The 22735-nt window shown below is 47.4% G+C and overlaps 2 protein-coding genes across 2 annotated transcripts in view; both read right to left on the reverse strand.

Moving 5' to 3' along the window:
- Positions 1–4038: 4038 nt before the first annotated feature.
- LOC125945033 (uncharacterized) lies at positions 4039–5313 on the reverse strand. The gene has a single exon (XM_049666586.1). The coding sequence runs from the start codon at positions 5311–5313 to the stop codon at positions 4039–4041; it is 1275 nt and encodes a 424-aa protein (XP_049522543.1).
- Positions 5314–10505: 5192 nt separating this feature from the next.
- Positions 10506–22735, reverse strand: part of LOC119450707 (lysine-specific histone demethylase 1B-like) — a 66944-nt gene continuing 54714 nt past the window's right edge. The window contains exons 17-18 of the mRNA XM_049666153.1: positions 20506–20658; positions 10506–15912 (exon numbers count right to left, since the gene is read on the reverse strand). Of these exons, the coding sequence (XP_049522110.1) occupies positions 15790–15912; positions 20506–20658 (276 nt within the window). The 3' untranslated portion in view covers positions 10506–15789. The remainder of the gene's footprint in view (positions 15913–20505; positions 20659–22735) is intronic.

Below are 22735 nucleotides of genomic sequence, written 5' to 3' on the forward strand. Positions count from 1 at the left end.
CGTTGGTGACTGTTGCCGGAGCCTCTGATATAAATAGGCACTTGGTGCCGCAGCTAAACGTCGCCTCCCTTCCCTCCCCCTCCCCCACGGCCTCTCGCGCGTCGGAAGAAGGCGCGTTTGCTCTACATATATGGTGATTGTAAAGGAGGAAAGAGACGCCTCGCGTTGTTCTCCGCCGTGCGTTCACTCCCCGTGAAAGCGCGAGCCCCTCGCACCCGTTCACTCGCACATACAGCGTTCGGCGGCGCGCGGCGAGGTTGGCGCTGAGCCGTGCTCCCTCAAGGGCTGCAGAAGATAGCGCCAACCTTTCCCTTTCCCTCAAGAACCACTTATCATCATATCGCGCGGCGACGATTTCATCTCCATTGACGTCATACGGAACCTCACGGCGACGGCGACGCCGACGGCAGAAATCTGCTTTTGAGTGTCCATATAATTGCTATCGCAATAAAAAAAAATTCCGAAAGTTGTGTCCGTAGCGCGGAATCGAACCAGGGACCCCTCGCTTCCGAACGCGGTGCGCTAACCACTACGCCACGAAGCTTTTTTTTTTTTTTATTGCATTGGTATAACAGTCAACCACGTAGTGACAAATTCATAATTTTAGAACTGTTTCATGTGTAACAAGCCTTCCATACGGGGCACCCAATCGGGTACACACTTTTTCGCTTTTTCCATTTCGAGAAATGAAATGAGAGACTCGCGAAAGTACTCTATTGCAGGGCAAGCACCAACGTCTGCATGGCGAACAGCCATGCGTGACGTCCAAATACTATGCAGAGCCATTAACATAGTAATATCATATGGAAAACCATCCTCGTTATCAACCATTAGGTACCTTATTCCCTGTGCATCCAAAGGGAAATCCTTCTTTAAGGTCCTTTGCAGGACATCCCAGAAGAACACGCCATCCCAGCATTCCAGGAACACGTGTTCAATCGTTTCAGGTTTCCGGCACAAGAAACAGTGGTCACCCCACGGAACGAAGAATCCATTATCAGAAAGCCAAGTCTTAACTGGCAAAACGCCTGCATGTAATTTAAAGAAGAAGGTTTTCATCCCAGGACGCACAGGCATGCTTTTTACACGTTTCAGCACCTTGCGCCACTTTCCGCCCGAGAAATGAGTCCGGTACAATGGAATTGGGAGAACAATATCACATAAACCATTATACAATTTTTTACGAGACACTGCGCTTAAATATTCAATCGAGAAACGGGCCTCCAGGAAGCGGCACGACTCAACAACCTCTTTAAGGTAACCCTGTAGTCGACCTTCCATTTTATTGGAAGAGATGACAAAGTTGGGCAATGCACTGACCAGTCGTACTTGGCAAACTGTGCGCAGGAAAGGATCATGAACATCTCGAAGGTACAAAAAACGATTTACAAGCTGTCTCAGAAATAAATGCGATAAGCTTAAGCCCCCATCACGAACACGCCGAAAAAGGTTCGTCCGACTTGTTCGTTCCCATGTCGATTCCCATATAAACACGGCAAAAACTCGATGAAGTCTCTGCACATTCACTCGAGAGCAGTAGAGCACTTGTAACACATACCACAATTTACTAATGAAAAACAAATTGCAAACCGTTGCACGAGCAAAGATTGATAAATCTCTGCCCTTCCATTTCGCGGCTTTTTCTCGGATTTCTTCTGTCTGTCTCCTCCAATAGGGATCACTGTCGGTGTAATTTTCTAAGGGTACGCCTAAATACTTCACCGGGGTTGTTACCCATTGCACATTTAGGAAAAACTGTGGCGTGAGATCCCAATCGCCATGCCAAAAACCAATACATTTTCCCCAATTGACTGCACTGCCGCTTACCTGACAAAAACGTTTTACAATGGTAATAACCTCCGCTATACTTTCGAGATTTGAACAAAAAACACCTATATCGTCTGCATAGGCCAGAACGCGTACTTCAGATGCATGTAGCCTGAAGCCACTAATTGCACTGCGGTTTATAATACTTAGGCAAAAGCTTTCAATAAACATGCAAAAAAGGAGAAGGAAAATAGGACAACCTTGGCGAACTGAGCGACGCACTTGGATGAGATTTCCAACTTTGTTAACAATGAGCCTAGTACTACAACCACTGTACGCCATACGAACAGCTTCAGTTATTACTGTGCCAACATTTGCATGTTCTAAGACAGTTATAAGTAAGTCATGTGGCACGCAGTCAAAGGCCTTCTCAAAATCAATCTGGAGCATCGCAACTGCACCCTTCATGACGTCACAACACTCTAATACACACCTCGCTTTGTGAATGTTGGTAAAGATGCTTCTGCCCTTTATTCCACATGTTTGATGCGGGCCCACTATTTCTTTTATTACGCTTTGCAACCTTCTAGCCACTATTTTCATAAAAATTTTGTAATCAACATTTGTCAGACTGATAGGACGATAGGCTGATACCTGCCGAAGTTTGATAGAATCGTTCGTTTTCGGAATAAAAATGGTATGGGAAGTGAGAAATGAAGGAGGCAGAGATTTAAACTCAAAGGCCTCATTGAATAAGCGCCCCAATATCGGAGATATTTCTCGCGTGAAGGTCTTATACAAAGCCGCACTTAGCCCGTCAGGGCCAGGGGACTTCCCGGGATTTCGGTCTTCGATTGCTTTCTCTACCTCTCCTACCGAGATTGAAAGTTGCAATCTATCCTTTGTTTCGTCATCTAATTGTGGCATGAACGCCAAAAATTCACTTTTGAAGTGGTCGATATCTACCGTACCTAAAGAAAACAGAGCACTGTAATACTCGTAAAAGGCTTTCTCAATCTCGTCTTTAGCACTTGTCAAGGCACCATTGTATGTTATTTCTGCAATTATATTACGTTGCGCGTAACTTTTTTCCGTCCCTAGTGCGCGCTTTGTAGGCCTTTCGGCCATTACCGTTTTCTCTGCTCTCGCTCTTATAATTGCACCCCGAAATCTTTCCATGTCCAACAACTCCAATTTTTCTTTCACCGCACAATTTTTCTTGCACCCTTAAAGGTTCCAGGCGTTAGACACTCTTCTTTGACAAGAGTTTGCAAGTTTGAACGTAACAGTCTCTCGTGAATACGTTCTTCATGTTTAAGTATGCTGCTTCTTTCTACAGCTTTCATTTTAATTTTTTGCTTAAATATTTCCCATTTCGGCCCAGCTTCTGAATTACTGTCACGGTACAGTTCTTGTATGCCCTCATGTACTAAAGTTCTGAAAACATCGTCATCAAGTAGTTTATTATTAATTTTCCATGAATCCCAGTTAAATTTTCCCTTTCTTTCTTTTTTGCTGCAAATGCTAAACATCACGAGGCAATAGTCATTGAAGGAGAGGGGTGTTACGCAATAATCCTTACACAGAGGCACAATATCCAGCGACACATATGCACGATCTAAGCGTGCGTGACTAGAACCTTGAAAATGCGTGAATTGGACATTATGCCCACTGGTAATACATTCTCCCACATCTTCCAGAGCGAAATCGTTGATGATATCCATTAACTTTATCGTGCTAGTCTCACGGTGCGGCGTAGTACTCGTTTTGTCTCGTGCTGAGCATACACAATTAAAATCGCCGAGAAGGATCAGTATACGATCAGTGTTACAATACTCACTAATGCGGCCGAAATAATCTAGACGCTGTGCAACGTCAGTTGGAGCATACAAACAAAACACGCGCCATTCATTGCCGGCAAAAACAGTCACAAACTACAAAGCGGCCCGATGGACAGCTTATAACAGACTGTATAACAATACCTAAGCAACTACGCACCAATAATACACACCCTCCTGACGTCCCCACCGCATGACTGACGCACACACTATAATGCGCCGAGAACGGGCGTAACATGCCGTCGGTCTGGTCCTCGCCTTGAACTTAGTTTCCTGCACTGCGATTATGTCCAATTCTTGTTCCATCGCAATACGATACAACTGATTTTGGCTTCTTTTAGTCGCTAATCCTCGTACATTAATTGTTCCTACGCGCAGGGACCTTTCCAACGACACAATTTTCCTGCCGGACGAGACCGCCGGCAAGACGCCCTCATTTCCCATCTCGACGCTTTGTGCAGTCGCCATAGCTAGTAGAGTTCACCTCCTTGCCGCCCCTTGTCAGGGACGACGCGCGCGTCCGAACGGCGCTGCGAGGTTTCTTCGTCACCCCATTCGCTTCCAGCGAAGCTTCGACCTGTCTCAGACGCTGCTCCTGCGACACCGCACTCACGTCGTCATGGCGACGCTTTGCCGGGGTTGTCTCCGCGTCCATATTTCCCACAGCACTTTCGTCGACCGCTGGCTTTATGCTTGCTGCCTGCTGCGTTTGAGAGACGCTGGTCGCGTCCGAGGACTCTCCCGTGGAGCCCTCATCCTGGAGCACCGGACCAACGCCAACCGCGTTCGTTGCAGCAGTCTCTTGGTGCTCACCGACGCTGGACACCGTCATGGCCGGCGTCTGCAGCCCCGAGACGCGGACTTCCTTGTCAGCTCCCTGATCGGTTCCGCTCTTGTCGGCTGTCGCAGGTGCCGCAGCTTGCTCTGCCTCTTCCTCGTCCATGACAAGCTCGCTTTGGTCTACAACCGTAGATCTGCCCACGGCTTTGGCGTAGCTGCGAGTACATGCCTCCTGTCCATGGCCAAACGCATGACATTCGGGGCACTTCGGTACCCTGCAATCACGCCGTATATGACCCGTGTGCTTGCAACGAAGGCAAAGAGGGGCTCGTCCTGGCGCCACAATGAGCACTGTACCGCTGCCCAGGCGCATCTGGTGCGGTATGTTGTCCAGTGCGATACCCTCATTCAAAAACAATCGCACAAACTTTGTCAGAGAGTCAGCACAATCGAAGCCCTCCGCTTTCCACCTGTCATTGGTCACTTCCTTCACTTCGCCGTATTCACTGAATGCCCTCCGAATGTTATCGCTCGTGACATCCAAAGCCACCCAATGCAACTTCAGACGCACCTCTTGCCTGTTGGGGTCGATGACGATGCAAAGACGATCCTTGACAACCAACCTTCCTGCTTCTATAAGCTTCTTTTTCGCTTCATCCGTCCGCAGGTTAACGAGCCAGACGTGGGACATCTGGTAGGCACCTATTACAGCAACGTCCTTGATGACGCCGGCGTCTTGTAAGGGCTTTCGAAAGTCTTCGATGCGATATGGACGACCTGAGATGTCGCAGTGCAGCATGACTGCACGCTTCATAGCTTCACCTGATGAAACGTTGGGCAAAATAATCCTGTAGTCCTTGGGCATGGAAAACGACGGGCTACCACGGCCGTTGACGACCGCTGTCGCAGCTCGCTCGGAGCCAGCCATCCTGCGTCCGCACGCGTCAGTGACCGGGAGCAGAATCCACTACGCCACGAAGCGCACATGGACACACGCACCACGATGACTATAAATACCCAAGATTAACGAAAGACTGCGCGTTTCTAAAGCGTTTGTGCTAGCGCGCGTTACGGCCCGTGTAAGAAGCTGGTGTAAGACGCTGTGGCCTCTCCGCCTTACCCCCGTATTCATAAACGCTCCTCGACTTGAACTTGACTTGCCACCGCCTTGGGCAGCGCGTTCGAAACGCGTTGAAGGCGGTGGCAAGTCAAGTTCAAAGCGAGGAGCGTTTATGAATACGGGGGTTATACTCTCTCAGCAGTCATGTGATGCACGTTCACCGCGTGAACGTGCATCACAACGCGGTGCACGTTCCGGCAATGTGTAAACGGCTGCGTAAGACGCTGTGGCCTCTCCCCCTTACTAGAGAGTACTGCACGTTTCTAACGCGTTTGTGCTAGCGTCCCCTTAAGCGGGAGATGGTGCAACCGTGCAATTATAATGAAGGGCGCTGTTATAAAATAGGAATGACGTCACATATGGCGCGTGTCATTGGTGGAAGTCAATCGTTCGATTTAGTGCGGCGAGACTGGGCGAATTACACGGAAGATTCACGGTTTACCGATGAAATCCTCCGGAGCTTCGCCCACTCATCATCATTCACCCCGTGGATATGCGGTGTTTTTTTTATATAAATACGCATTTGGTGCCGCAGCTAAACGTCGCCTGCCCTCCCTCCCGTCCCCCCACGGCCTTTCGCGCGACGGAAGAAGTCGCGTTTGCTCTATATAAATGGTTACTTTAAAAGAGGAAAGAGACGCTTAATTCTGCAGCCCTTCAGGGAGAACGGCGCAGAACGCGCGTTTGTTCACCGCCGTGCGTTCGCTCCCCGTGAAAGCGCGCGTCCCTCTTGCCCTTTCATTCGCACATACAGCGTCCGGCGCGCGGCGACGATTTCATCACCGTTGACGTCATACGAAACCTCACGGCGACGGCGATGGCAGAAATCCTCTTTGAGTGTCCATGTATTTGCTATCGCAATAAAAGTAAGACTCACCAGTCCTCCCCTTGTCGAGGAAATGGGGGTAAGCGACGCTTTGCCGCCTGTCGCCCCAGCCTCCTCCGCTCCGCCATTGGCCAATCCGTGTCACGTGGAAGCACGCGTTGCGCTTTTGTATATTTTTTTCTTTCCAGAGCGCTCCGACTGCCATTCTCGGGCCTGTGCGACGAAAGTGCTGTACGCACAAACGGATCAAACGTGTTAGGGACAAGAACTTCGTTGTGATGGCATGCTGCTGCGCCTTAAGTTGCCGCAACCGACAAGGCGAGGGCAAAAGGCTTTTTTTGTTTACCATCCGGCGTGCGCAAACGCTTGCTGCACACTTGATATTTGCGCCGTTTCGCATCGTCGCGTTGCTACTTCCAAAACGGGAGAGTGGGCGTAAGTTTTCCTGCCATTTGGGACAGACATGTATAGATAACGTGCGCGAAACTTACTATGACAGGAAGCGGCGCTACTCCCTTTGTCATTGTTTAACGAGTGGTACTCACTCTTGCCGACGTTCTGGGGATGAAGCCCTTTCTTTGAAGGTTAGCGATACAAGGCTGGCGGATGAGCAAATGTATGTATCCTCGAGGAAAACCGTACATCACGAAGTGCCGTACATCACGAAGTGCCGGTAACACGTTCGGACAGTTGCAGCAGCGGTCCGCGAACTTGGCCACACAGATTCATTCTATTCCTTAACATGCCAGTCATTATTTTTGCAGCCAACTAAGGCACACGTCTACAATCCACATGATTCAATCTAGCATGACTGGAGCACAGTGTGTTAGCGAAGACTCAGTTGCATTTCCGACAGCTGGTCGTACAGAAGCAAGGTAGAAGCGGTAAAGGTTTCGTATTCGTGCGCGGTCGCTGAGGAGAGGTATGGCGCGCCGCCGTGAGCGCCATCTCGTTTCTCTAAAACAAACTGCTCCGCGAAAAGGGTCAATAGCAAATTAGTGGGCATCTATACGAAGTAAGGATAGTAGCTTTATCGCCTGCATAAACTTTTAAACATAGGCGTACTAACTAGATTAACAAGCATGGTGTCACGCGCGCACAAGCAAACATGAACGCATCTCACTCGATGACCGCGGAAACTCGCTGTCGAAACGCTGGAGTGAGTCAGCGCAGCAACAGCAGCGAGCGAATTGAGCTTCGTGCCGGCGCTCGCATCAACGCGATCTTAGCCGCGAAAACACAGGGAGGGCGGACTCTGCCCCCGCCGCAGATGGCTTTCAAGATACAGCCGCGCGGGCAGACGTTCGCGCCCTCCCCACGAAGCCTTCCGGCCCGGCGGGAGCGCACGGCCGCAGTTAAGCGCGGCTCTAGCGCGGCCCCTCCACCTACCTACCCTCCCTCCGGAGCATCGTGCGCGACTGGAAGACTGCGCTTCCCTCCCGCCCTTGTGCGCGCGAGCCGCGATTGCCGGCTCAAGCCCGTTTCACATGGTGCGAGTTTGACTGCGTTTTCGCACTTGCGAATTCGCAGCTGCGGCAAATGGGCCATCCGACCCTTCGTGCGTGTGATTTTTCGATGTTCGGAGTGCCTGAACTTCTCTGCGAAAACGCACATGCGGCAAGTACGGGGAACCAATCACAATGTGGATCGCAGACACGTCATTGTGGCCTGCCGGCTTAATTTTTGGCATTCAGTCCACTTTTTAGCAGCAGTTGCAGGAATAAGGACGCCTCTTAAATATCTGCCTTGCTTTGATAAAGTAACGCAGTCGAACCCAAACTGTCACGAAAATATTTTCTAAGTTGTTTCACTGTGCTTTCACCGGAGCGAACTGACGCCAATAATAATTCAGTCCTCCGCTAGGTGCTCGCAAATGCGAAAATCGCAGCTGCCGCGCTCGGTACATGGAGCAATGCGAAGTTCGCATTTGCGCAAATCGTAGCTGCGGAAAACGCAGTGCATGCAATGTCGCACCATGTGAACCGGGCGCAACACTACATTTGCTAGTAGGTACAGCGTTTGACCGCTGGCGCCACGCTGCGCCGCTCGCGCGTACCATGTTTGTAGCCGCCGCCGTTGGAACGGAGGAGGCGTTGACGGAGAAAACGTTGGGCTGGTGGTGACTAGCCTGCTGTTGGGATCGGTGGTATTATAAACGCATCACTGTTTTGATGATCCAAATATAATCTCACTATCAGGGAGGGAGCAGTCTACCTGACTGGAGCTGTATTTTATTATTTGGGGTGTTGCGGAGCGCAGCGTAGCAACACCCCAACGACCGCCGCTTCGCGTCGGCGCCCGGCACCACGGCTGCCGCCGTGGCGCCGGGGTTCAAGCGACCGCGCTGGCAAACAGTGAGAGAAAAAAAAAAGGAAAAGCGTGATATAAGGAAAAGACCCGCTAGAGCGGGTCTCGAACCCGCGTACGCAAGATCCCGAAGCGAGCGCCGTAACCACTCAGTTATACAGCCACGCTTCCATCGGTTGCATTCGTGCAAACCATATCATTGCGTTCGAGCGCCCTCGGTGAACGGAACCACCTAGAAACGCGGTACGTGCGAGCGGCGCAGCGTGGCGCCAGCGGTCAAACGCTGTACCTACTAGCAATTGTAAATGCGCGAACCGGGCTTCACCTGCGGCGAATTTATCGCCCGTGGACTTTATACGGAACCTCACGGCGACGGCAGTACTCGCCTCGAGTGTCCATATAATTGCTATAGCAAAAAAAAATTAACAAATTTTGATACATCACAATCAATCAATACTACTAGAGGTGCACTTACATTTATATTTCCGATTATGTTGCGTTAAATAAGGTCATCGACCTCGAAATCCTATGGTAAGCCTCAGAGCGCCCTAAATTATACTATAACAATATTATTACCAAACCGTTCAGGTTCAGTTTCTCAAGAGGCAGAGTAACGTATGACAGCCTGGTAACTGCAGTCGCAATTAAAAAGTTACGCAGTGATCATGTCGCCAGACATTGCCCATTACGCGTCGCCCCATTGAAAGGGGCGACACTAGAGAGAGAAAGCTGATTTGAGCCGTATGAGTAAATTACCTTTTTGCAACAGCCCCCCACCCCCACAAAAATATCTTGGGTTTTGTCGAAAATTCATCGCGGGCATGGTGCTGTGGATGTCCTCAGCAAATCCCATAAAACGCTAGGACGTTCGGATCTTCTCGGAACATCCACGGGATTTTTACAGCGAACCTCTACCTCCCAAAGCATTTGTCGTGTCCGTGGGCAAAAATGTGGGCCGATCCCGGAGGTAGTGCAATATCGGCCCGATCCGCGGCGGATGTTTGTGAAACACTTTGGCCCCAATAATAAGAAATGAAATAAACGAATAAACATTTCCATGCATTTTCCGTGTTAGTGCGTCAACAATAAAAGAAAGTGAACGTGGGTCGATCCCGGACCTTCTTTTATACTTGGCGGCCATCCACGCAAGTTTCTTCCCGCTTTCTTTAGTCTGACGATACCGTTGCCTCTTCCTTCGTTTTTAAAATGCAGCGATATAGCATCACATCACACCACTCCCTGCATCTGCGCGAAGCTGCCGCTCCTGCCGACGCCCAGCGGTGGCACCCAGTGCAGACTACAAGTCTCAGTGTCCCCATTCATAATGGACCCCAGTTACATGCGAGAGCTCCCTCTACTGACTGCGCGACACGGATACATATTTTGCATGCGAAAGCGAACGAGCACGACTTACTCTACTTTGTCAACGACAGCAGTGGTGCACGGGTCTCCTCTTTCTTGCACTACCTGCCCGGAAATATGTAGAACCTCACGAGCGGGTGTCGGCCCTCCGCGTTTTCGACTGTTCTGGCACTGAATGGCAGGCTTGTGCGGACAAATGCAAGGGAGACACAATCTTGCAGCCTGTACCCCCGTACACAACACGCCATGCGACCGCGCTCCCTGGCGATATTTTGATTTGCTCCCGCGAGCGGTGCTGCTCAGCAGCGTCCGTAGCGTCACCTAGCACAAGTTGGCAAGTCCATTGGACAGTTTTCAAGCTTAAACCTCCTTTTGTCCCCAAGATATACTATCTAACGACTTCTTGCCGGCATTTGTGTAGCCCTCGTTTTGATTCGAGAGCACCTCGCATATTTTTTTTTTTTTTTTGCGTGCTTCGACAAAGAGACGGGAGGGAAGCAGTGTTTGGTGGCCCAGCGAACGTTTATTTACAATGCAACGAAGGCATCACTGTGTTTATCACGATGGGGGAAGAAATCACAAAACTTAGGCAGCCTCACAGTGACATTCTCTTGTATGGCAGGTGGTAGAGCTAACAATAGGCTTGAAATGAAAAGTGGTGGTCGCACATACCACAAACATCGCTTGCACAAGTCAAGGCTGTTCATGCAGTCAGCCCTGATTACAGCAGCATAAAATTACAACAGCACAACACGTTTCAAAAAGCAATGAAATTAAATGCATTTACACTGCCACGAAGCAAACACGAAAACAGCACATGTGGAGCAACCATTCTGGTGCCGACACAGCACATTCTTCCTCGGCATCAACATCGACGTCGATAGTATTCACTTTACAGGAGCAAATCTTAAATATTTACCCAAAAATGGTGGGGTAGTAGTTTACATAAGGGCAACTCCCAACTTTGATCCATTTTTAACATGGCAGAGTCAATGCTTTCTTACAGCTAAGTATGTATAAGGTAAATGAGGTCAAAGCAATGTGTAATGTGTTCAGAAGATGCAATGTACAAGTGCAATGGACAGGATCACTTCACCCTATTCTTGCTTTTACAATGTGAACAGATCCAACATGCATGTTAAGGAGAGACACTCAATATGATGCAAAAGCACATCGTGTGCAGGAAAAAAACACATACTGATGCACAACATCTTGCTTTAGGTAACATTAGTGCTGTACAGAGAAAGACATAATGCAGGAATAACGTGCCAATCGTCTCCCACAGGATGACTGGATCTTTTGAGTGAAGGCATCTTCTGCAAATTCATATAAGGTATGTGGCCCAGCACGAGAAACATTCAACAAAAATTAACGAAAGCGCTCGCGATTCGAACAACCACTCGAAGGACAGCACCTTTCTCCAGAAGTATGCCCGACATTTTCAGTCATCTCAAAATGTTAGCTGCCACTTCCAATCCCGTTATGCCTTATGAAAGCAAGTTGAAAATTCAAGAATAGAAAAATGCAACAGGCTGTAAAAGCTATGGAAGTTCATCTTAGGTGTTCCAAAACCACAAGCCTGCAGTTCCCCTCCTGCAATATGTCCCATTTAAGCTGAATGCATGCCTTCCTGCTTTTACATAACATTTTCACACAGTGCTGGATGGTGCCTAAGTTAAGTGGCTTTATGTATTCCCATCAGCTAACGTGTTGCCAAGGTAGTCTATGCGGCTCCATGGGTACCCCTCAACTGACATACTTCACCTGGACGTCTTAAGTTTCCTTATGGGTTTAAGTTTCTTTATGCCCAAAGGGCACATGTGACCCTTTGACATACATGACAGCTTGCATGCTACACCTGGGAAACTTTTGAAATGTTCCAATGGGTTCCCACTGGGTGACATACTTTGCCTAGGTAAGGTTAATGCGGCCCTCCGCATATGCTTCAGCTGACAAGTTTCATTCACTAAACAAGATGCAACACTACCAATAGGAGAAGCCAGACATCCTTTTTTTCCCTCTACAGTCTGCACGTGTATACAAATATGCACTTGCACCACAAATATTCACAGCTCTACATTTCATAGGAATTGTATAAATGTGCAAGCAACATGCTCACATGCAGGCTCTATTTACAGGGCTGACTGGCCACACATAATCTACAGGCGGAGTATTTCTTGCTGTTTGTACAGTGTTTTTGTTTTTTCGCATCAGAATGAATAACAACAAGCACAAAATGTGAAATGAGGATCGAACTTGAAGGAAGTAAGTGTAGAGTTTGCCTTGTGTAGGCCTTCCCATGTTATACCAGGGAAGTAAAGTCCTGGGAAAAGTTTAACAGAAACATGGCTCATTGTAATGCAGAAAGAGAGAGAGAGAGTGAGAACACGGCAGTCATCATCTGCGCAGGGGGATCGACGTGCACAGCACGCTCAGGTGAATGGAACAGAAAGGGTTGCATAAAATCTGAACACTAATCTGGGAACGAGAGCCACCAGAAGAGAACCTAAAACAAGTACAGGACATTATAAACGTGCATTCTGCACATAAAAGAGAACATGGGTGACAGATTAATAGCTTTCTGCAGGGCAATCCCTTCCTTCCAAATGGCAAACATTTGAGTGGCTACTGAACATCGCACGAGGTCTCTTGTTCCAGTCAAACACCACCACTGCCACACAGAACCAAGTGACTGGCCATGAAAATCCCTTGGTGACGCAGCATTAGGTTCATACAAGCTTGTGTTTACAAATGTGCCTCTACTGCCTCGTGTTCAACTCCACCGAACAGAGGGCAGCGTCACCCCGTGACTAAGTAGTTGGTACTCTTTAATAGTGTTTCTCGTAGAAACACAAGCTACAATTAACGTTACAACCACGGTCTCTTTTAGACATCAACTCACTAAAGCACTGGACTGGAAGGGCGTTTCCTACACAATTCTTGTTTGCAGCAATATCCAAAGAACGCTGCGACTACTTTAGTTGTCAGGGCTGTGCTGTGCTCTGCTTAACGAAGCCAATAAAAAGGTTCGAGCCAAGCCACATTTGTAAGAACAGGGGGTCAACTAACTCGGACAGGCTCCGTAAAGTTCAATGACAGTGCCACTTTACACACAGCAGGTCCTGGCCTATCACAGTCATAGGGCAATGTGTCTTCCATAGAGCAGACTTGAGGTGCCTGTAAAGATGGAAGCCTACACGAGCCTGGCACAGTTACTGGAGGCTTGGAAGAATGGCTAGCAACGTGCTCGAAGGTCACTATATGCTACAGCTCTAACGTGCGCCAACTTGGCACAATGTATACGAACAGAAATAAGCGATATTCTCTGACAAAAACAAGGAACATCCGTTACAGCACTGCACTGGTTAATAAAGAAACGACTGCCAAATATAAAATACAAGTGCACAGTTCACAGCAAGCACAGCGGTGCCAGAAATAATTCATCATGGGAATGTAAAGCGATGCACAATTTGCGCGCCATGAAAATTACTTTTTGAACAAAATCTTGCTTCACGCATTCTATGAAGGCAAAACAGTAACACTGTGCGAGCTCTGCCATTAGTGGTACCTATAAAAAAAAAAAATGGTACGTGAGAAAGATGGATGACGTGAGGAATGAAAGAATGGGAAAGAACGGACCAGGGCCACTTTGTTCCATGCAGCATACGGAAGGGAGAGAGAAAGAAGCATAAGCTACGCTTTTAGCAAACTGCAGCCTTCGTTTTACACTCTCGCTCTCTCCACTTGTGAAATACACTGTTGCTGCTGCTTTGGCGTACCTGTGTGAAATGCCCACCGTCGTGGCCACAAAGCCTGATCTGGTGGATGCTCTGCTCACCAGAAGTAAGCGAAAGAGAGGCATGGCCTTTTGGCAGTGTTATGGATAGCAGGCAGTCGCATTACGAGTGCAGCTTTCAGTTCCATTTAGCAAAGATCATAAAAGGCTCAGAGGGCAATTTATGACTAAAGCATTTTTAAAGGCCAACTGCAACAAAGTTTCACTTTGGCAAAGTTGTTTACAAATGAGAAACATGTACTCCACTGAGCAAAAGATATGTAGACCAGGGATTCCATGATAGAGCCAATTTTCTTCTCCACCAATTGTAGTAACTTGAAATCGAGGACTGCTGTTAAAACTTGGCCCTGCGAACTTTCCAATACTCGTCAATTCCCATTAGTGTGTCTGAATTACGAATAAATTCAGTCTTTTCGGCGAGCCAGAGGTCCGTACACTTTTGCTAACGAGTGTGCAGGGCTGGCAATTATGCTCTTTTTAAAATTAACAGCCCGTAATGGCTAACTGTAACGAAATTTCACTTTGTATAAATCAATTATGAGTAGTACTATTGAACCAGCCTTGGCAAAACAGCAGGGCTGGTTAATCTTCCCTTTTTTAAAAATTTATTAGCAGCCTTTCAACAGCAACCTAAGACAATGCATGCACCTGGTGGTTAGTGTATATTACGTAAGTACCAGCACGTTGCCTCCAAGACATTTTCACCGTGCCGTGGGCGGTGCCCAATCTCGGAGGTCATGCTAGGGAATGGCGTGTTCCGGGTCACGTGTCATCTCTGACAACCGGTAATGACGGCAATTTCTTTAGTTTCGATAACAAAGATTTCAATGAGCTTCTCGCGACGCATCCGCTCGTACTTCAAACATAATTTGCACGAAGGCTGCTTCGTACTTGCACTATCTGAAACTAGGCTTATTATGTGGTCCAAAATTTTGCTGCAGCTGGCCTTTCTTTTGCATCATTCCTGTTTAAATCTCTCCTGGTAACACACACACTGGCAAAGTAATCAAGTGTCCAGTACAGTGTCCAGTGGCTTATAGGGCCTTTAGGTTAGCCGGAGTACAATTCTCAAATACACAATTCCTAAAATCACCACACAACTGCTGCTCTTTCAACTGCGCAGCACATGGAAATCACTGACATTACTAACATAATTTTAAGATTGTTTACCATCACGGGGTTGCGAGAACAAATGCACTAATAAACGCTCGCAACCTGTCTAGTCGCCAAAAAGTTCAAAAGGAAGACCACTCAGAATGGGGACCGCCCCGTACATGCCAAGTCTCGTGATGCTTTCCTTTCAATTACAGACCTGTACACAAGCCACAGTGACGACTACCCTGCTAGCCACAACACCCACACAAGCGCCGGTTGGTCAAGTCATTGTGTTTCGTCACGTTGCTAAAGCCCTTCTCCTTCAAAAACAAATCAACAAACCACAGCACCCTAAGTAGGAAGCCACAGTCTTCAGAGTTGGGGCTTGTTTGCTGTCTGCAGCACACGCTGCAGTATTTTCCTTCACATTTTCGTGGGAATGCACATACAAGAGCAGATGCCGAGCCAAAATGGAACTGGAAGTGCATGTTGGTGGAAGTAAAAGGTAACAGCCGAAAGCTGAAAAAACTCATGCACTTAAGAAGAACTGGGCCACTGTCTCTGTTGGTCTCGGTTCAAATCTTCAGCTTGTACTCTTTACTTGCCTCTTTGATCAGCAAAGTAATTCAGCAGGTCAATACACCATCATGACAGCCGTGAAAGGTAGGTTGGCTCCTTGGTGAGCTCTCACACAACTGAAGCTCAACTGAAATGACCAAACACAACGAACGAAGGGGACGCAGCACTGCAGCCTCTTGGAAGTTCACTCCATTGCCTTGGCAATCCGCACATTGTTTCCACACACGGATGCACAAAACAGGTTGCTTCGGCTCAGACGCAGACGTCTTGAAAGGTGGAAGACCCAGCCGGCAGCTTGGCAGCTGGCTCGGTGGCCGGCTCAAACATCCAGCATCAGGTCGGGCTCGAGGCCCAGTGGCAGGCGGCGAAGGATGTTCCAGGCTTCTCTCAGTCCACTCATATAAGCCCCGCTGACGGTCTGCGGAAACATCCGGCTCGTACCCTGGTGGAGGGGTCAGAGAATAAATATTCGTTTTGCAGCAATGCGTCATTGGGTAGCACTGTTTCGACACAACTCTATGCTGAGTCTAATGGTAAACCACAGGAAGGAAAAAAAATTTTGTCCAGTTTCTGAGTGACACTTTGGTGCATCCTATAAATAATTTACTACCAGTAGAGTTCCGTTAATTCAATCTCGATCGGCAGGTCATGCATTTCTATGGTCCCAAACTTTCGTTATTTAGATCCTAAAATTGGCCTACGCCAGATAATTCGAATTTGACTGGTCGGTGCGCATGCGCTAACTGGTCGTGCGTCTGACGAGACCAAGATGGTGGCGCTCAGTTGCGCCGGTGCGGAGATATTGTGGCTTGAAAAACACCGTTTTTTCCCGTTATTTCCTTGAAATTTTTTCTCAGCCTTGGCTGATACAATTTTTTTTTTAGAGCACTTCTATGTGGTTTACAGGGAAGATATTTCTAATCAGGTAAAGGAAGAGTCATAGAAGTTGAAAATGCGATTTTCAAATAATCTATTTTCTGGCCATTTTTCGCCATCAACGTTCATGTCTGCGCAAATGGCATGCAAAACGATGTGCTGCAAGCATAAACATAGACGTCGCAAGGTATCCTCCTGTAGACACAGTTTCGTTGCAACTTCCAAGGGATATCAAATCAGTGACAAAAGGGGGTATATATTAAAGTATAACAACTTAAGCCAGGACGAAAACTTTAGAGACACCATTTTTATACACTCAACATAAACATGAACTTTACTTTCATATAAATCTTATAATTGCTGACAATTTCACATTTGTGACACTTTTAAATACGCACTGCACAGTTTAATAATTTAAATCTAAATTTCCCATGACACTTTTTTTAAACTCTAATGTCAGTAGCTTGTGGGCACCAGAGAGGGCAATTTTGTCACTCTAGCCTTGCCGCAATAAGTTATGCACTTATGAAAATTATGTTAAGGGGGGAGGAGGGGATGAAAAATAACTTTTTTGTTTCTTGGCAGAAAGGGCTGAAATTTGGCACGCACATTGTACATTGCAATAGTGAGGCAAATCTAAAATTTCATTTAGATAGCTTCATTAGTTTTTGTTTTATAAGAATTTACAAAAATTTACATGTTCCTTGCTCGTCGAAAGCCTGGCACAGTAACGAAACATGGTGTGGAACTGGGAATACTGTGTATGTTTGCCCAAATGTCTAATCTACGCCAAGACAGTGTTGGAATTTTTTTTTTTAGTGCCCTCATAATTTTTTGCTCAACATGACATGCATGTGACTTGTGTTTCAGTGCATAGAGCCATGTAGTTATTCTGAAATAATTAAATAATGGAAAGATAAATGAACATTTCAAGGCTGTCTTGATGTGCAGCACAGTTTATGGATCACAGCAAAACAAACTGGATCAAAATCAGTCCAGCCATTGTTGTACTATGCTTATGCTTTCCATGAGCGAGGTGATCGAGAGGAAAAAAAAAAAAAAAAAAAAAAAAACAATTGAGAAAACGGGCTGCAAAGTTTTGCAAGCAGTGCAGGTTTATTAGACGGCATTAGGGCGGTAATTTTTGGCATCTTTTGCTGTCCGGCATTTTCTTGCATCTTTGTCTCTTCGTTTGGTGGGCTTTGAAAATTTCATAGCCTGGCTAGTCCATTAAATTGAACTTCCGTTCAGTTGTGGACACTGCGCGAAGGGAGTCGTGAACACTGCATGCTTGCGCTTCTGCTGTCACCTCTGGCACGTAACGTGGCTCGAGGCGCGTCTGAATGGTGCGCCGTTCGGGCGACTATTTGTCCGGTGAATCTTCGGTTATCACACTGTAGCTCGTCGACGGTTGGGGCTCACTCGGAGGTAGCATGTTCGTGTCGCACGACGCATCAGAAACTGAGTACACCATCTTTGCCGGCGATGGTGACCTTCGACCTGCATCACCTCTAACGATGCCATCTCGGCTACTGATTCGCGTGGCTGTACGCCGAGACGCAGGAGCCTCTGTTGGCGTGTCTTCCGTCGACTGTATTTTTGTCGATTTTTCTGCTGGAGTCACACGGTGCAAGATAGCGCGGCACGTAATCCATGGTGCAAGGTAGCGCGGCACGTTCAGTCGGGTGCTCCTCCGCTTCTCCCGCTAATCGCCGTACTTTTCTCGCCATAGGAGGCTCACGATTCCGTATTCCGAAGGCGTGCTTCGTCCGAAATTTTTTTCTCAAACGAGCGACGATGCATCACTAACCTGGGCACTCTCAGAAATCCAAATTCTGCGAGTCAAGTGAAGACGCCGGCGCGGTTTGCAAAGCAGACAACTGCGGTTGTCATCTTGCCCGCTGCCGCAGCAGTAACCAATGGGGAGACGCCTTTCAGCACGCAGCCAATCGGAGGCCCGCTTTCATCGGAGGGCCCGTGTGACTACCTCCAGCAGACCTGTGCTTCTTTTGTGTTTGTGCGTTTGTTACAAGATGGCGATGACCGACGAAATGAGAAGTGGAACGGCGAAACTTTGAGCTTTTGAACGATACTAAGATTGCGGCGCTCGGTGGCGGTAAATACAACATATGGCTCCGTTAACTGCGGGGATTTTGCGTGATTTAAAGCTGTTTTCTCGCCCTTCTCGCCCTGTTTTCTCTGCCTGGGCACTTTTAGTGCATTTGCAGCCAAACCATTTTGATACAGCATAGATTAGGCGTTGCAGCTACCGAAACGCATGGCTTCCAAAAAGTGGATTTTTTTTTGTCCCCCCCTTAAGTGGTGCTCCGCAAATTTATTTTGGAGCTTTTAAAAGGTTTCATGTCTACATACGAGCTTCCGCTGTTCCTGCCAGTACGCGCACACAGAAACTTATAAAAACACAGGCGTCTGCAGTAGTTGCCGTGGCTGATCACCCAAGAAACCAAACTCCGCTTCACATGCGCTGCTGTCAGTTTAGCCTGCCCGCGCGATTGCATGCTCAATCTCTATGTCATCACGTACGGATACAAACATATCAAGGGTGAGCTTCTCCCAATGGCATGCCACCCGACATCCCCGCCAGCTAGGCCAAACCAGTGTGCCTCGTCGGGCGGCGACCAAAGTTGTTTGGTGCCGAATCAATGGAACCCGTCGCAATGGCTGTACGACACTTGGAAAGCAGAGGAACCACCCCAACACTTGACGTCCCCACGTGGGAGACCTAAGGCCCTGTCGGCAAGATCTCTGCAGGACCTCATTAAAGTTGTTACCAACCAACCAAAGGGAGGGCACGGCTGGCACGGGCAACACTCCAATGGTGGCAACTTGGTTCGTGGTCGCGATGTTTTTGACATCGCATGCACACGAATAAGTCTGAGAAATGGAACAAGACACTGTACGGTGTTAGAAATTTCGGTTGCCATTCTACATTAGTTCTGCGGAGTTGATAGTGGCACTGGGAGAATTTCAAATAATCGAGCAGGTCTGAAAATTTTGTCAGCGACTTACTTTTCTCTATGTTTTTTTTTTGTTTTAGTTTGTTTGCTTCATGTGAAGACTGCAAAGCCTCAGACATTAACCTTTCAACGCTTGGTTTTGGTTATAGTGCGGTACCACTTATAGTGCGGATATTCGTGACTCCGGTGACTTATGCTAAAGGGTTTATGCTGTATACGAAAATGTCACAGTTGTAGGGCGGTATGCTTTTACGACCCTATGTAATATGATTAGGTCTCATACGTATGGAGCAATTTAAAGGATATGCATTGTCACGGTTACCGTTGCACGAGACATGAATTAGGACAAAGACACACAAAACACATTTATGATATACCACACCGATAAGTTCACGTCAAACCTATACACAACCGCAAGAATCGTTACACTGAGTTTGATGTATCCTTCTTAAAACGTCCTAATCACGTGCGATGTGGCGCTTACATGTCTGCTTCGATGTGCTTCTTGCGCATGGGCCGATGGAATGCTGGCGTCTCTGATGATGGTTGTTTCCACATAATCGGCCTGGCTTGTCTGAGCGATGTCGTCGGTGAGGTTATCCCCGTAGCATAGGACCGGGCCGTTGTCCTCGGACCAAGCCTTTGCTGGTGACCACGGTGCACAGCCGCGGGGCGTGGACGATCAAGCCCGACTACTGCAGGGCCACTGGTGTCCTCCTCCTACTCAATTCTTCGATATCGACGCCATTGGTTCACCGCCTTGTTGTTGCTGTCTTCGACCAGTCTCCCCGCGGACTTCTTCCTTCTTTTCTTCTAGCGGGTTTTTTCCATTTGCCGCCTCGCTCCTCCCAGGCCACGTCAGCTTCCTCCTCTTTCCTTCTTCTCTTTTCTCTTTTTTCTTCTTCTACTTCCGCTCGTGACATGCATCTATGGTTAGATGATGTATCGAGGAGATATGTTGGGTGGATGTTCGTGTTATTTTTCATGAACTTTGCTCCACCATGGGGGCTCCTGCAGAACTGATTTTCCAGACCAGTGTGTGTAAAAAGCCGATCTCGAAGGCAATGTTTCTTGCGCGCTGCAGACGCCAGAAGTGATTGCTTCTCGTATGTCTACAGTAATTGACCAACAAACAAGAAAGTGATTGCACTAGTTGAAAACAAGTGACTGGAGATACCCACCTCGCCAGCGAAGAAGAGCCGATCAGCCAGTGGCTCGGCCAGAGTCGTGTATGCTTCACCCGAGCCCCCACAGCGCACGTAGCTGTAGACCATACGCGCGTAGGGGCTGTCCCGCCAGTGGGTTACAGTGTAGCCCTTTGGGTTGGGCACTTCCTGCACGCGTCGTTACAACACATTTAGCCAAACAGTTACTCTGCCTTATATCACGATGAAGCCAGGTTTAGCATAAGACAGAATGCAACTGTTCTCCCCCTTTTTTGCACGAGTTTTGGCACAGAGTTTCATGGTTATAACGCTACACCTCGCTTCATACTAGCAGGCCATGCTAGGAGGGCTGGAGAGACTTCTTGCGAGTACAAAATATGCATTACACATGAAAGACCTAGGCAAGTGTCAGTGTCATCTAATTCAATGTAAATATCAAGTATCAAGATTATCAGGCTCAAATTACCTGTTTCAGAAGTCCCCACAGGCCACGAGAAAAAAATGCAAAAAATTTCGAGTCAGACACTCCTTTCCATTGGATTTGCCACTTTCCGCACTTTCTATAAGGCAACAGGCTTCGAAGCATCATAATAAAGCTTTACACTGTTGCTTACTGGTGGCGTGTCAGCCAAACAAATCCTGCAGATTGATAACCAAAGCATGTATGAAGTTCAGCGCAAAATCCGGACCTCGTACTGCCACATGTCATTCTTCTACGTTTTGCTGGTGTCAACATTCATTTTGCCATTTGTGCAGCGCTTGCGAAACAGGAAAAAACAGACAAGAATGTGCACAGGACAGCATGTATCCTGTGTACTTCTTTTTCTGTCATTTCATGAGCGCTGCAGAAAGATAAATACCCACCAACTTGCTCAGTTTTCAATCCTTATTGCATCTTTTACCGGATTCTCAGTTATGAAATTACCATTCGGCGCAAGACGTACCCTACTGTACTACTGCAAATTTGTTGCCAATTCTGTATTGAATGAGGCCTGTATAATCAGAGTGCACATGCGACACGAATAGTGTGCATTCTCGATTGTACACAAGCACAAACGATTACTCTGGAATGTATGACGAGACATGTACAGTCAAATGCCTTTATAGCAATGTGCTTGGGACCTCCAAAATCCTTCGTTCAGCAAAAGGCTTCAACTCCTTTCTGGTCTGAATTTTATCACCTGAGTGAAAATTTTATACTTTGAGCATTAAATGCCAGAAAAATGGGTAGAATGATTCCCACTGGAGTTTTTGGCAACAAAATGAAGGTAAATAAAAGACATTGGAGGCAGGGTGTCGGAACTAAATGTTTTTTGTTCTGGTTTTCGTTTATTTCCACTGAAAAATGTTCCATTCCGGTTCTGCTTCGGAAAAAAAAAAAAGAAAGAAAAAGGAGATTCGTAACGGTTCTACCGGTTTTGGTTCGCATGCAAAAATTGTAGAAGCAAAGTACCGATACAAACACCATATTTATTTTTCTCAATAAGTGAATTACGAATTCTGAGATCCTGCTCAGTGCCTTTACTCAAGGCACTGAGCATGATGTCAGAAGCAGCGCATCATAGAACGTACACGCCGAAATGCAAGACCTCTGTCCCCCCCCGATAATAGACGAACGATAAAACTTAAGTAAGAAAGCGTTGTAACCGTAGAAAATGAAACAAAAAGCTCTCTTGCGTGCAAGCCTTGGGTTTTGCTACCATGCCATTCTGCTAGTGCACCGAGCGGCAGGCTTAGATTAGTGGAGCGCTGGACCGGCTATCGCTCGCACTATCCCTGCCGAGATACGCATTTATGTGGGCCCTTGCGACACGTGCTAACGCTGACGTTGCCCAACGTTGGTTGTTTCGGACTGCCGACTTTCCCATTGAAGTGAAAACCGATAAAAAATATTTTGGTCTCCCTCCGAAACAAAATAATAAATAACGCATCAGTTACGTTTTTGTTCCGCTCAAAAATATAGTTTTCGTTTTCATTTTTGTTTTCGTTCCGTTCTGACGCACTGATCGGAGGCATTCCTTTGATTTCTGAACTAACAACCATAACGACGTAAAGTACATGGCCACAAACTGTTCCAAGACCATTTTTGTGCCACCCAAGGTAGGTGGCATCTCTTAGGCAACAGGCTCCAAAGAGATGGCAAAGAGGCCTAACCTCAGCGCGTTACGAAGCATGGACATTTGAAAAATATATAAAAAACCATGTTTACCTGCGACACTAATTCTATAAATATGTAATTACCATT

Source organism: Dermacentor silvarum, chromosome 4 (assembly GCF_013339745.2).
Source record: "Dermacentor silvarum isolate Dsil-2018 chromosome 4, BIME_Dsil_1.4, whole genome shotgun sequence".
Taxonomy (NCBI): Eukaryota; Metazoa; Arthropoda; class Arachnida; order Ixodida; family Ixodidae; genus Dermacentor; species Dermacentor silvarum.

What these genes read in the sequence shown, in the direction of transcription:
- LOC125945033 (XM_049666586.1), bottom strand. Translation starts at nt 5,313, where the DNA reads ATGGCTGGCTCCGAGCGAGCTGCGACAGCGGTCGTCAACGGCCGTGGT.